This window comes from Echiichthys vipera, assembly GCF_963691815.1.
Source record: "Echiichthys vipera genome assembly, chromosome: 22".
Taxonomy (NCBI): domain Eukaryota; kingdom Metazoa; phylum Chordata; class Actinopteri; order Perciformes; family Trachinidae; genus Echiichthys; species Echiichthys vipera.
In genome coordinates, this window is record NC_139847.1 from 18,212,770 (window position 1) to 18,229,124 (window position 16,355).

The 16,355-nt window shown below is 41.4% G+C and overlaps 1 protein-coding gene across 1 annotated transcript in view; it reads right to left on the reverse strand.

Annotated features, from left to right (window-relative positions):
* The window catches only part of LOC310964213 (mitogen-activated protein kinase kinase kinase 11), a 56,665-nt gene that overhangs the window by 27,457 nt on the left and 12,853 nt on the right, over positions 1-16,355 (reverse strand). The window contains exon 2 of the mRNA XM_083937264.1: positions 2,063-2,243. Coding sequence (XP_083793390.1) covers positions 2,063-2,243 — 181 coding nt within the window. The remainder of the gene's footprint in view (positions 1-2,062; positions 2,244-16,355) is intronic.

Sequence of the window (16,355 nt, forward strand, 5' to 3'; positions counted from 1 at the left end):
CCTTTTAACTCTGTCCACAGGCCCCTGCAGCAGGTCCACTGTCCTACTGAACTGCTGCAGATAATTACTACAGACTACTGTTTAATCGATCTTGCCCTGGAGTTTGGCCCCATATAAACATCACACCATATTGATCTCTCCTGCAACCTACAGGAGAATGTCTTTGTTTCTGTCGGTCAGTTTAGAGCTAGCTAATATGTAGTGCACAACTACTCTACTTTGTCTCAGTTGTAACTACAACATTTGATTTACAGCTGCTTCAGGATTGAGCCTAATTAGTTGGTTAAAATGGACTGTCCAAACACCTTTTAAAGTGTGTAAGAGATACTGTGCTATAATTAACATTTTGTTTTACACATAGAAAGTAAAGCATTCAGTGACATTCTAGCATCTGCTCCAGGTTGACCGATGAAAAAGTCATCAAGATGGCCCTGAGACATAGTTTGGCCATAGTCCTTCATGTTTGAACCTCACAGCCGGTTCAGCCGCCTCGCAGAGCCCCCGTGGGTTGGTGGCTGACTCACTGACCTCTGCGGGCTCGTGATCCGCAGTTATAGACCGACGACAGTCAGGCCGAGACTAAGACGAAGTGTCTTTTCTGCACCAAAATTTGTGACTAGCAGACGTATCAGAATTATTGGTGTAGTTAGCATCTTTTATTAGCTTCTGTTGTTTGTTAGCTTGTTAGCTTGTAACTGTAGGTGGCTGAGTGGTTTGTTGGATTTTTGTATTAGACAGCGTTAGGTTTACGATTAGTGACGCACCAACTACAGCTTGCCTAGTGTACATTTGAATCTCGAATGTCAGGGAAGTGCACAGACATCTTCTCCACAGAAAATTGATTAAACCAAGCCCCACCACAGCAATTTCCTGGTTGATCCAATAAGTATTTGCCAAAAACTGCAGTTCTCTGAGTGTCCACTAGGAGCAGGTTTCATAACAGAGCAGTTTCTCATTGACCCCATGTTAAACAGGCCGTTTTCACAGCATCATTAAATCTATTTAAGGCCAGGAACAAAATAGCATTCTAGTCTGTATGTTTAGGCCATATCTCCATGACAACACTGAGGCGGGTGAATTTTTTTTGTAACAGGCTAGTCTTTATTTTATTGGAGGTTAAAGTTTATGAATAATTAGGGGCGTGGCCTCTTGAGTGACAGCTAGCCTCTGGTCCTCACTTCTCCTCAGAGGTATAAGTCAGCCAGATGGACGTATGCCCCTCCCCCCAACGTCACATACATGCCCTTTTTTTGGTAAGAGGAAACGAGTCAAAGTCTGACAAGATGGCGACTCAAATAGGCGAGGACAATTGGAGCAAGTTGAGAGAACGGACCTCAATGGTGATACTACGTCCATTTTTTATACAGTCTATGTATTTAACGCATATATAACATCGATAAAAATGTGAAATGTCCTTTAAACGTCACTTCTAAAGGGTGGCTAGGTGTGTATGGCATAACAGATTTGAGGTGAAAGAAACACCAGGTTTGAGCTAAAATTGTACATTGTCTAAAGTGGACTGGCTGTTAGCTGTCAGTTTCTAGGGGGGGAAGGAAAGCACATATTTCTGCATAAACCACCACACAGTGTCATTTCAGTGACAATTTTAGGCCAAACATCCATGTTAAATCCTACACAATCTACTTTGTGAATTCCTCTCAATTGGAAATGACTCTGTCACCATAGAAACACTGCCAATACATTAAAGAGCATTAGACATGGTTAGAAAAAATGTGGATGCTTCACACACATATTCAACCCAGCAGCACAGAGGATTTCAACAATCAGCTTTACAGAGTTAGTGTCACCAGTTCAGTTCATCTGACAGGGCTGGGGGGGGTCCCTTAAACTACAAAGGTTGGCAATCACTGCCTTAAAGGAATAGTTTTACATTTCATGAAACACACTTACTTTCTAAGCTTGCCTAGCCATCGCTTCATATTTAGCAGACATTTTGGTATTGATCTTCTAATCTAACTCTTAGCAAGAAAGTGAATAAGCGTCTCATAAGCAGATCTGCACGTATAATGAACATCCTTGACTGGGCTCCAAAAGCACTCACCTCCAGACGTCACTGCCCTTGGAGAAGGTGGAGGACTTGATGACCTCAGGGGCCATCCAGGCGTAGGTGCCGGCGGTGCTCATCTTGGTGGTCTTGTGCCACTCTCTGGCCAGGCCGAAGTCTGTGATCTTCAGCGTCAGACCCTCCATACATTCATTCTCTATGGGCTGAGCCAGAAGGACTGGGGGAAGGAAGAAAGAGAAGGCTTAGCAAGGTTCTGTTGAGTGACTAAAATACAATGAAAAGCATCCATGCAAAAACTAACTTTGAACTTTTCTTCATCTAAGACTGAGCTTAGTCTTCAGTACACACATTTTCTCACTTCCTTACAATCAAACATACAAACAAATAAACATTTTCTTGTATTTGAATGAATGTAAATACATAATTTCACCCCTTTAAGCAAGAGAAATCACTGGTGTCCCTAGGAGGTGATTGGCTGCAAAGCTTAAAATAAATGACTTATTGCTTCTGGCTTGTATATAGCATGGTTTAGCTGATGCATGATTGGGAGCAGGGCCACACTGATGTCATCACCCCCAACTGAGCTATCGTCACTGTAAACTGGCTCAACGTGCAGGGTCACATGGGCAAAGAGAGAGGAAGTTACATTTTTAAAATGAACGTTGAGCGTTCAGTAGCTCCCATGGGCGGTAATTTTTGTGTGAGCGATATGTCAGCCAAACACTTCCTGCTGCTGCTTCAGATTAAAAGCGTTCCACCACTAGAACCAGTAGAAGGCTTTTGTTGTGAAGCAGGTACAGGAATGTGCTCAAAATCAAATAAAGAAAAAACATATTATGAAAGAAATAATCTCATTTTGCATGAAATATTTAAATGAACCAACCACTTGTGAAATAAGTAAAGATAGCACTAAAACTCACTTATTATTATGAAATTACATCATTAACTGTCCACGTTTCCAACAGTTTAATAGATATAGTCTTTGTTTCAGAAGTCGGCTTTTATCTGATATTGATGTTTTTCTCAATGACAACCTGTGTCAAGTCTTATTTCATAACGTGACATTCTTTAATAACACTGTATTTAATAATGTCCCTTTAGATAACAATGGTGTTTCATGGCAATGTCCTTTAAATCACAGTGATATCCATCACTCCTCTCATACCATCATGCTGCTATCATGTCATATATGGTGCAGTTACACTTAGTCATCAATGTGAATTTATTTAGGTTATTATTTATGTCATCTATGCACTTACTCCCACATTGAAAAAAATGTTAGGTCTGTTTTGCATTGAAATTGTGGGACAATGTGTGACAGCACACTGATGTAAGACTAATAAGGAATAATTAAGAAGCAGAAGTTTGTCTTTCATAAAAAGACGCAAGCCCTAATTATTCCATTTTCTGAGCAGAGAACAAAAGCTTGCAACAAACACATTTAGTGTGCAGTCTTATATGCTCTCATTGCAACACACAGCAGAAAGCACCAAGCAAAACCTGCCCACTCACAGTGACAAAAAGTGTTTGGGCCACGTTAAGTTCCAATTTGTGTCAGAGGCAAACCTTGTTCTTTGGAGTGACTTCACTTGGGCTACATGAAAACATAATGCAGTTTACATGAAGAACAAAGCACACGCAACCAATTTCACTTTCGGTAAAGTACACAAAACCTTAGCAGTGGTTGTAGTTAAATGGAGCAATGACAGTGTAGTAGGTAAGTGTTCTGAGTAGATCATTTTGATTCGTGACAAGATACATGATTATGGTCTGTTGTTTGGTGCAGACACAGTAACACAAAGTTTTCTCAAGTTCTGCAGGGATTGGCTTATTTGCAATTATTAATGTGACAGAGAAACTAGAGGGTTCATACACACACACACTAAAAAGCTATCAACGGCAGGGTTACAGTGAAATCAAAACACTGCATATGCCATGTAAACAGAAAGATCAACTAAAACTAAAGTTTAATGTCTGTCAAATATGTGAAATACAAAAACCATGGCTACATGCTTCATTTAATTATACTTATTTGTATGTTAAAAATATATGCAATATTCAATAAACAAAATTAAAGTTTCAGATGTTAAAATGCCTCACAAGACCTTTTTTTTGTCCAAACCATTATAGTTAGGGCTTCTAAATTTTGACAAGAGGAAAACAGCACACAGTCAACTCGCTCATGCCAGGATAGAGAATATTTATTTTTCTATTCCTGTACTTTCAACCAAAAAGAATATGAAATATATCATAAATCAGACAACCCCAAGAACACAAATTTGGTGATTTTTACAGGTGCTAAGTCTGGTTACAAAGTATTTTTTAAAGATCTAGATTACATTTGAAGGTTGTGTGTAACTTTTTACAGGTATTAGGCTAGTCGTTGTTTTATTACCAAAGGGTTGGCTGGGTGTAAGATTACTTAAAAACCTTTAGACCTTCCCCGACTTTCTGGGTTGCCTCTAACAGCCTGTGGACTGACTTCTAAAGGACTCAGGACACATTTTCTGGGAAAATCCGAATGATGTGAGGTTTTGTGTGCTCCCAAGTTCCTTGACTCTCTTCAGCTACAGCCAACAATGTGCTGCATTTGCAAATGCTAGCTTAGAAAAAGAGTCTGCTCATGTCAACAAATAATAGGCAACCACCATCTCCGGAGATAGACCTAAAGTTGGTGGCTGTCCTGTAATGGTAGCAGCAGGTTTGCTAATGTAAGCTTGCTTGCTAATGCGGAAAAAATTACTAGCTAGTTGACATAGCAGAATACTGTCTTAAGTGGATAACACCAGCTAACTCATCGAGACTGGCTTGGCTGCACGGCCTGGGTCTGCCTTCGCTTCCTGGAATTGGCTGATCAAGTGATTTGTAAACAGCAAGCTAGCATCATTGGAATTCTATTTTACAGTATTTTATCAACATGATGCTGGTCAGTCATGTTGAGTCTCACTGTTTTGGCCGATACTCGTTCTTGCCTATCTGGCATTCTATCCGGCTGTTAAGTTGTGATGTAACGCCCTTTCAAAATATGATTTCCAGGTCCAAGCCGGTCCAAGCCTCGTATTACAACAACACAGCAGTGCCGTGTTTCCCATGGTTTGAACAGATCTGAGGTTCTTTTTTTAAATAGGGAATTGTTAGTTTATCTCTTTCTTATGGATGAAAAAGGTGTCTTACGGAAGTTAGAGGTGAACGGAATTGTTCACATGTTCGGCCGTTGACTGTTTTATTTCAACGGAGCGTTTGGACCCAGAAATCATATTTTGAAAGGGTGTAAGGTCAGACTGAACAGTGCAAGTGCGAGCAACAGGATGCTGACTGCAGTTCAAATAACACCGACTTTTATCACTAATAACTAGGGTTTTCTGAACATTACACAGAGAACCTTTAAATTACCATATATTTCCTAACTAACCATTTAAATATAGTCATTAAATATTGTGGAACCAACGACCTTGTGTAACTTACCTGTACATTCACTTTCTACCTCGCTGTCTAGGCACCTTATGACTCTACCAAAACCATGCTTACTGGGAATTTATGAAACCCTAACTCTACTGAGAATGGTGTCAGAATTGATAAAAAATGATTGATAGGGATGAACACAGCTGACAGCTGACAACATGGATCAATCAGATGTGGATGACTGATATTCAAGAATGGGTCTCTAAACATAGACGCAAACAGAAATCCAAAATGAGAAAAGTATACACTGTAAAATGTAATAACCTATGAGTAAACACAGTTTGGTAACCAGCCAGTTTTATGCAACCACGCAGCGTTGGAAGGCTTTGTTTCTATGAAAATAGAGTATAATGCTGAGGATGTCGGTTGCTGCGGTGTGACTCTGTATCACATGTCTCAGTATGATCGGCAGCCATGCCTCTCTTCCCCTTTGCTGGCAGGCTGGGCATCGCTCAGGGCAAGGCTGGCCATCAAACACAGGGAGGAGAAGCAGCAAAGAATTTGACTTATTATAGGGAAGTAAGACTCCTGCTATTTGCAGTCACTTTCTGACTTTCCGGGCTAGGCACTCTTTTCCTTTTTTTTTTTCTTCTTTTGACTGCATATTCCACTGGAAACAATTTTCTTAAGTCTCTCTCAACACAAATATGAAACGTATCTTTTTCTCTGCATATGACCGACTCTCTTGCTCTCTATCTTTGTTGTCTATGTCTTTGTCTCTCCCTCTCTCAGACATCCTGTGCTGTGCCTCGTAGCCCAGAGGCAGCGAGTTTGACGTCACAAAGGAATGCATCACAAGAGGTTGTGTTGTCTGCTCTGTGTGTGTGTGTGTGTGTGTGTGTGTGTGTGTGTGTGTGTGTGTGTGTGTGTGTGTGTGTGTGTGTGTGTGTGTGTGTGTGTGTGTGTGTGTGTGTGTGTGTGTGTGTGTGTGTGTGTGTGTGTGTGTGTGTGTGAACCTTAAAGAGGATGGGAGACTAGGTTCTTTCATAATGTACTTGCACGACAATTTCAGCACCCAGTTCTGCTGATACCACACATGCAGACAGTTTTTACAGCAACAGCATATATTTTCGCCCATTCTGTCTCTGAAGATGAAGACAGGTGCAAAGACATAAAGACAGTCAATGGAGGCTTTGATTTCACATTCTCAATAGCTTAACTTTATTCTAACAGCTAGACAAGTGGAGAAAAAACAGCATCGATGCATGTCCATCACAAACTTTCACATTGACTTCTGCCTCGAGAAGAAGGCACAAACAACAAGGAGAAAAGGAGCCAATGGCCAAAACAAAAACAACCTCCGCAGTGAGAAAGAAAGTGCCCGCTCATTTAACCTCTTTGCAGAAAATCAATTTCTGTCCATTCTATGGCTGAGTCATTGTTTCTGTCAATTTCACAGACCCTCTGGGAGGGGGTGGTAGTGGTGAAGGGGGTGCTTGAAATTATGGCAACAAGCCCTGATCCCTTACTCTACTTCTTTTGTCCGCGTCTGGTAAAAACAAGCCCCGGTCAGTCACCCCTATTTCCACCTGGGCGCTCACTCGCTGCGCCGTGACCCCACCTCCAGGAAGTGACTCTGGTATCGACCAATTAGCCTCCGGTGGTGGGGCCCTTCCTTAAAAAACAACAACACAGCGGCCGACTTTGTTGTTCCTGCTTATGGTTCACTGTGCACAATAAGCAGAGCGCTATTTTTAGGAAACCGAGGTTAAGAGCGCTCTCGTGGCACCAGACACTGACAGTCACAGACGGGTTGGAAGTGTAGGTGCTGTGGTAGAGCGAGCAGAGGTGAGCAGAGGTGACAGAGAGAGGTGCGGAATGAGGATCGCTGTCATGGGGTCGAGAGAGACGGGGCAACGCGCTAAAAGTTTCTGCCTTGGCAATGAAAGCAGAGATGCAGAAAATGGTGCACACACAGGGTCACACACAAAGCACTGCAAGCAATGCATTCCACATGAGCAAACATACACACACACAGACATTTAACACAGGACACACTCACATTCTGCGTTCGTTTTTTCTCTTCACACATGCAGTTGAAGGACAGGCCAGCCACACACACACGCATGCACACGCACACACACACGCACACGCACAGGTTTAGGTGAAATCCCGTGGATCAAACGTATCAAACGTTTTTGATACCATATCACAGCATGGACTTTTCTGTGGTTCTCCCCAAGGACTTGGTCTTAATTTGCTAGGGATTTTGACCATTTTTACACCACTTCTACTGCTGAACTGCCATCTCCCCCTACAGATCCCCTGTACCCCCTAAAAAAGACATAAATGGGTGGGTCTCTAAGGGTTAATATATTTGGTAGTCTAGAACCAGAGCTGCGTTAAGTTGACATTTCTGAGCACGTCCAAGCTAATGCATAAGAGCCTAAATATCCAATTTGACTAAAAGTAAAGTTAGCATAACATTGACGCCAGCTTAGCTTATCACTTCAGAGGGCAGCTTGACGCACTGTTTTCAGGTCCTAGTGGAGGGAAAGTTTAACACTTTGTGTGATAGAAATATGTTTAATCAAGCGTTTGTTTTTAAAGGGATATTTCAATATTTTATTGACAAAAAGCTCATGTTCTTTCTGTGGGATGAGGTTAGATGTCAGGACATAATTAGCCTAGCTTAGAATGAAGATTAGGTACACAGGTACACAGCAAGCTATGTAGTCTGAAGTTCCAACGACTCCAAAACTCACTAATTAACACGTGTCACGTTTGTTAAATTCATACTTAAAGAGAACTGTAAAATGAAACTTGTTGCATGAAGTGAGTATTTCTTGGAGAGCAGCTGGGTGCAGTTATTAAGGCCGGACACTCAGCGCAGAGGTGATGGATGGATGGTTAGAAGTATAAAATATTGTGTTCTATCTATCCTGTGATGTTATGAATACGTTTAATAACAGAGTCATGTTTGGATAGGGGCAAAAAGCACTGGAGAAACACACACACACACACACACACACGCACACGCACGCACACGCACGCACACACAGGCACACGCACACACGCACACACAGAGTTGGTTTCTGACAGATTCACAATACATATATATATATATATATATATATATATATATATATATATATATATAAATATATATATATATATATATATATAAATATATATATATATATATAAATATATATATATATATATATATATATAAATATATATATATATATATATGTATATATATATACATATATATGTATATATATATACATACATATATATATGTATGTATATATATATATATATATATATATATATATAAATATATATATATAAGCAATGCATATGAATGTAGCTAGACTTATGGGACAGTTACAGTCCACCTGTACACACTCCTGCATGCATGCACACATAGGTCCACAACACTCATCTATGTAGACACACGCAACTAAGCATAGGAACGAGCATGCAAATCCACACAAGTAACAAAAGCATTTTAGCAGTCTCAGCACAAATACACGCCACATTCTTCTACTTCCTGAACTAAGAGAGAGTGCATCCACAGTTCAGTCCGCTTCAGCCTCCCTCCTCTCACCAACAACCACCATCGCACTGACGGCGACTGCGCATTAGTCAGCTGCTTACTGGACGCTATGTGGCAACACGCTGTGTCCAAATCAGCCACTGACCCACATAACATTAAGTCTTCTGCTGACATCTTCAAAACTGTACTGAAAAGTTTAGGAAGTTTCAAGTGGTGCACAGGAGTCTGGGCTGGATTACTTCAGAGTGCTGTGGAGGGAACCATGAGAACAAACACTCATCCTTAATGACCTCCATGCTGTATAGAGAGCTACAGAATCAGCACCAACACAAACAGATTTTGCACATGAGCAGTGTACGTAGGATTTAAAAGGTACTTAACATAAGATTAAAGATTTAGCTTTGGACATAATAAACTTATTGAAGTTAAATAAACTGTATTTTGCTAATACGATGCACAGGATTTTCAGCTGCATCCTCTGGTATCCCTCGCCTGATAACACATTTTGAGGGGCTGTGATGACAAAAGTGGCAAAGGGAAGAGGAAATCCACCTTGCCTTCAAAGGAGAACGGTGACTATCATGACTAGATCAGTCTTGCCCATACAGAACGTCTTCCTGATACTAAGGCGAAACCAACGATGTCGCCACAAAAACACCGTGACAGATCTCCATGGCAACAGGACTCTGTTTGGCATTGTTTGTTGTTCCGAGACAAGAGTGTGTCAGTTTCAGATATGACTCCTACCAGCAGCGGCCTGCGCTTGGTGCTGGGACTGACTCAACCAACAGCGGGCTTAGCAAGAATCCGAGTGTCTGGTTGTTTTTTTTGGGGGGGGGGGGTTTGGCCATGGTATGCTCAAGGGCGGATGCAAAGATCCCATATACTGCTCATTTCCAGGTTCATACTTCTATTTTTGTTTTTTATCATACTCTGTTTGAATGTACCTGTATTCACTCTCTGTCTGAAACACTCTGTTAAAGCGCCTGTCTCTTTCAGACCTCCTACTGAAAAAGCCAGTCTGCTCTGATTGGTCAGCATTTCCAGGTCTTCTGCTTCTTCAGGCAGAGAATGACAATAACGGCAGTGTCGCTGCACTTTCTACCTTTATATATAATACAGTTATGACATCACAACTGTACAGAAGTGTTGACGGCTCGTTTGAAAGGCACAGTTTCTGAATATGCGCTGTGTGCATTTACCTGGGGATTGATTGTTGTTGGTTTCACAGTACTTATGTACAACCCCAACTCCAAAGTTGGGACGTTGTGTGAAACAGAAATAAAAACACAATGCAATGATTTGCAAATCACTTTCAACCTATGTTCAATTGACTACACTACAAAGACAAGATATTTAATGTTCAAACTGATAAATGTTTTTGTTTTTCAAATATTCACTCGTTTTAAATGTTGATGCCTTCAACACGTGTCAAAAAAGCAGGGACAGGCGCATGTTTACCACTGTGTGACATCCCCTTTACTTTTAACAACACTCAAGAAGTGTTTGGGAACTGAGGACACTAATTGTAGAAGCTTTGGAGGTTGTAATTCTTTACCATTCTAATTTACAACTTCAGTTGCTCAACAGTCCGGGGTCTCTGTTGTGGTATTTTGCGCTTCATAAAGCATCACACATTTTCAAAGGGAGTCAGGTGTGGACTGCAGCAGCCCAGTCTAGTGCCTGCACTCTTTTACTACAAAGCCACGCTGTTGGAACACGTGCAGAATGTGGTTTGTCGTTGTCTCGCTGAAATAAGCAGGGACGTCCCTGAAAAAGACGTTGCTTTAATGGCAGCATGTTGCTCCAAAACCTGTATGTACCTTTCAGCATTAATGGGACCTTCACAGATGTGAAAGTTACCCATGATGCAGTGGGCACTAACACACCCCCATACCATCACAGAGGCTGGCTTTGAACTTAGTGCTGATAACAATCTGGATGGTCCTTTTTCTTTTTGGCTGGAGGACACGACGTCCATGATTTCAAAAACAATTTCAAATATGGACTCGTCCGACTCTATGAAGTGTATTAACTGAGAATGTTTTCCAAAGTGTTCCTGAGCCCACGTGGTAATATCCTTTACAGAGTGATGTTGGTTTTTAATGCAGTGCCGTGTGAGGGAGGGAAGGTCACAGGGATTCAGTGTTCAGTGTTTTCAGCCTTGCTGTTTACGTGCAGAGTCTTTTAACATTATGGACTGTAGATGATGAAATCCCTAAATGACTTGCAGTTGTACGTTTAGAAACATTTTTCTTAAACTGTTGGACTATTTACTCATGAGTTGTTCACAAAGTGGTGACCTTCTTCCATCCTTGCTTGTGAATGACTGAGTCTTTCGTTGATGATCCTTTTGTACCCAATCATGACACTCTCCTGTTTTCAATTAACCTGTTCACATGTGGAATGTTCCAAACAGGTGTTTTTGGAGCATTCCTCAACTTTCCCAGTCTTTTGTTGCCCGTCTTAGCTTTTTTGGAACATGTTGCAGGCATCAAATTCATAATGAGTGAATATTTGCAAAAAAAAAAAAAGTTTATCTGTTTGAATATTAAATATCTTGTCTTTGTAATGTATTCAATTGAACATATGCTGAAAAGGATTTGCAAATCATTGTATTCGGTTTTTATTTACGTTACGTCCCAACCGGCTGTGGTTCAAAGGTAGAGCGGGTTGTCCTCCATTCGAGAGACCGGCCGTTCGATCCCCGGCTCCTTTGGGCCACATGTCGACGTGTCCTTGGGCAAGACACTGAACCCCAAATTGCTCCCCGTGCTGCGCATGGGTCTGTAAATGTGGTGTGAATGGTTAGATTATATAGTATGTAGGTGTCCACTGCCATCGGTGTGACTGTCTGTGTGAATGTGACAAGTAGTGTAAAAATGCCTTGAGTAGTCAGAAGACTATAAATACAAGTCCATCTACCGTTTACCAACTTCATGTGAATTGCGGTTGTAACACCTCAACCTGCTTTATAATCAGAAAAGACATGGAAATCTCACTTTTTACAATACAGGATCTTTAACACAAGCTTGCCTGATAACTGACAACCATGCCAATAACAGCGCAAACACAGACCATTCACATTGCCCACCTTCTTCCAATTTCATCAAACAAGAGCTGTCATTCTATTTGGATTTCATAACAGCTGGGTAAAATCCAGTCTAGTGTGCAAAATCAGTTGAACCATTGGTTAAAAATACACCGTGAAATTTCAAATGAAGTTAAATAGTTTCATGGAACTTGCTCTGACATCATTACAGATGTAGTGGCCTTGTATTTCGAGGAAGTCAGCACACGAAGAATAGAACTGCCAATGGACAATGTCAATGCAATTAAAGTGGTGTTTTGGGGGGATTTTTTTAGCCTCTGCACAACCAACAATACAAAAGCTAAAGTGTTTATCATTATTGGATTTAACAGTAAGACAAGCAGCAATGATTAGTGTGTCCGACTCACTAGGCTTATAACCTAATAACTTAGAATTACTTCCAAGGCCAAGGAGCCCACTATTAAAGGTTAAGTATGGAGAAACTTTATTAAAAGAAATAATAAACACCCACGGGGCGTTTTGAAGGGTACAGAATGAAAGAATTGCTTTTCCATAAAAATAATAATTAATATTTTATTTTATTTTTTGCCAGGGTTGTCTGTTGTTGCTACAGACACAAGAATCATTTAGAGTTGAGAGCTAGCTAATGGATCACACACCACTCAAAGAAAGACTTCCAGTTGAAGACTGGCTAATGTTAAATGCTGTTGTAAATTTAATTGATTAGTCCAAATTAGTGGTTCCCCTGTTTGATTCATCACTGACATGCTGCAGGCTGATCGCTGACACACTCTGAAACAAAACAAACCTGGCAACCGGACTACTGGAATTATTTTTTGTTGATGCGACTATGATCTTGAGACCCTAGATGGCAGTGTTCTGCTCGTGCTCCATATTCAACCTTTAAGTCACTACGTTCCATCAGGTTGAAGGGTTACAGATTGCACCCTGTGTAATGTATGAAAGCTGGTCCTGGATGTTTTCAATTGGCATTCTCGGACCAAATGGCTTTGAGGACTCCCTGAGAGGAACTGTTCACTGAGGACCTACAGAGAACTACATATGTTAAGGTTGTTCTTGCTGGTTGCTTTTCACACTGGAACGCTGAAGTGGTTTAAGCTAGCCTGTCCTTCCACCCCACTCCCCACCGCAGGCAGACTACAGCTAACCCGCCTGTCCGTCTCTATGCCGTGCATTGAAGGTATAGTGAAATTAGCAGGCCAGTTAGCTCGTACGAGATGATGGTAGTTCCTCTTGCTAGTACCTACTCTGAAGTAAAGCTAAAACACTATTTCAATAAATACGATTGTTCCTAGTTCTTGGTTACAAGGATGGCGCATACAAGGGTACAGTAAAAAGAAAGGTTCTTAAAACTATGAAAAGGATCCTCAAGCTATCATTAGCAACTCCGGCTCTTTATTGGATTTGGAGTTTACACTCCAGAGACTCCAGCTACCGTTAATGATAGTGTGCCGTTAGCCAAAGTAACACATAGCTGTGTCCCCCTAAAGGCTCTCTCTTTCCACGTTAATAATAAAATGCTGTTAAATAACAGTAACAAGTATGAAAGCTGAGCAGCCAAACAGGGTTATGTTAAAATTAAATAATAGTATGATCTCACATTTTCCATATCATACTTATAAGAGGCTACTTGGACTAACTGGCTGAACAAAGCTGTTTATAAGTTGGTGAGTTTTTTGTTTTTTGACAGGTAGCTGTTAGCTTTAGCCATCAGTCTCTTATCACAATATCCTATATTTAGCCACCACCTGCATACTTGAGACCCCTTTTACAAGATTCTTGTTTTTAAATGACTCAGCTGAAAACATCTTTTAAAGAAAGTTGAAGAAGGACATAGTATTTTCTACCAACTGATGGAGCTAACGTTTGCTTAATTAGCTAGCTAGTTTTAACTGATACAATTTGTCAGTCAGATGTGATTTTAGCCGGCAAAATGGATAGCTGCTAGCTTGAGATACAAAGTCGGCTTTAGTCTACCTCTGTCTAAAGACCCATTGTTAAAACAAAAAATAAAAATACTACAGATTTCCAGTGGCAAATCTGCCATCGTTATCGTTGTAAGGTGTAGCAACAGTAATTAAAAGTGGGCTAAGTAAACATTCAATTACATCTACAGCGCCCAACCAAGAGCAAAAGCTTGTAAAGAGTCAATGTCCTGCTCAAGGACATCTGAGAGGACATGTGGCTGGTTCTGAACATGCCGTGATAAAGGCTGTAACCTTTCAGCTGCAGGACACTCTTTCTCCAACTATCCCTGTCACAAGGACATGCCAGATGCAAAAGTCAGCTCCACAAAGCCGCTCCCTGCCTCTTCACTCTGCACCTCACTTAATTATGTTTTCTCTATAATTCAGCTCTGGAGCTTCATCACCATCTCTCACCGCATTTTTCTCATGTATGCTATCATTCCTCACCCCCTCCTATCTTTGCTAGTCAGACTGATATGTAAGCTGAGGCCTATACTGTATGAGGCAGCTATTGGTTGATGTGGCTTCTGACAGTTTGTCTTCATCAGAGACTAAAATATCTGCAAATAAACTCGACCCAAAGTCCAAATCCTCTCCAGGGAACTGGTCAAATTTACATATCTGTATTGGCTTTTAAATACCTACATCTGTTCTAGCAGCCTCCTCTATACTTTCTCTACCCCCCCCCCCCCCTTTCCCTGCACCCGTAGGCGAAGGGAGAATTCCGGCAGGGTGGGGGCTTTCCCCAGGAAGAACGGGAGCTTTGTCCCCTGAGGGACGAGGCCATAGGCTGACAGACAGTCTGGCAACCTCTGACCAGGCAGCAAGTGAGAGAGTGAGTGAGAGAGTGTGAGAGAGCGAGAGAGAGAGAGAGAGAGAAGAGAGAGAGAGAGAGAGAGAGAGAGAGAGAGAGAGAGAGAGAGAGAGAGAGAGACAGAGAGACAGAGAGACAGAGAGACAGAGAGAGCGAGAGGGAGAGAGAGTGTGATAGGGCGTAATCGCAGTGCAGGAGATGAAACTAGAGCTGGAGTTTCGTCTTAGCTCAGGGGCACGCAGTAAGTTCACTGAGTGTAGGAATTGGGCAACATCGGTGAGTTTAATAACCAGACCAAAACCAACTGATAAGCCGAGGCTGCGATCAGTTTGAGGGGGCATTTCTTTCATTTGATGGATGTGACCATGAAGTTGTGATTCAGGTTGTAGTATATTTTAACATTCCCCTTCTGCACCAAAGTGCCGTCTCTAGATAAAACATGAAATCCCTGATGTTTCTTTTATCATCACGCAGTTATTCTAGCACTCTGCATAGTGGAGAGTGTTGACACACTTAGAATGACTCATTTAATGGAAGACACACTCCGTGCTCTGCTGTTGGCAAATGTTAATCAGGTTTGTCGGGTCTCACCTCTCCAGGTTGACGGTGTCGGTTCTGTCTAATTACATCACTTAAGTTAATAACAAATGTGTTGCTCTGATGGAGTACTTCACCCTTTAATGACCATTTGTACATCAATTACAGAGTGTTGCCTTGAATTCGTGAAGAAAACTTTCCTATTCACAACACCTTCACTACTCGTCCCCTACTGGTCTGAGAAGCTTGCGTAAGGCCACTATTTGTCCGATTAGTACATTGCAAGTCTGTGCAAGCGGGAGACTGTCATGCGGAAATGTTAATGTTTTAGCGACAATGCATGTTTGGGAAGTGCTGAGCATACGACTGGGCAAATGAGACTGGATATACTGCATGAGTTGTGTGAGACTTTGTGAAGGGATGTTTTGATATAGTTTCGCCGTGCTTAAGGACACGTGGACCCCCATCTCTTAAACGTGGACCCCCATCTCTTAAATTCATCAAGACTTCACCGTGTTTTCATTCTCCGTTCTCTGCGGAGGCACACAACAAAAACAAAGTTTTCTTCATGAATCCAAGGCAACTGATATACAAATGGTCGTTTTTGGGGGTGACATATTGTCTTAACTGTTGGGCTGCCTTTTAAAACGTGGTCTATTACAACTCAATTCAATTTCAATTCAATTTTCTTTATAGTGCCAAATCATAACAAAAGTTATCTTAGGACACTTTACAGAGTAGGTAAAGACCACACTCTATGACTTATTTATGATTTACATAGACCCAACAATTCCCCCGCAGAGAACGGTGGCAACAGAAACCTTCCCATTAACAGACAGGAACGAACAGACAGACGGACATCTGTCTGCACCGGTTGGGGAGGAAGAAAAGGAGAGAGAAAGAGAGAAAAGACAGACAGATGGACAGAGAGAGACAAAGACAGACAGATGGACAGAGAGAGACAAAGACAG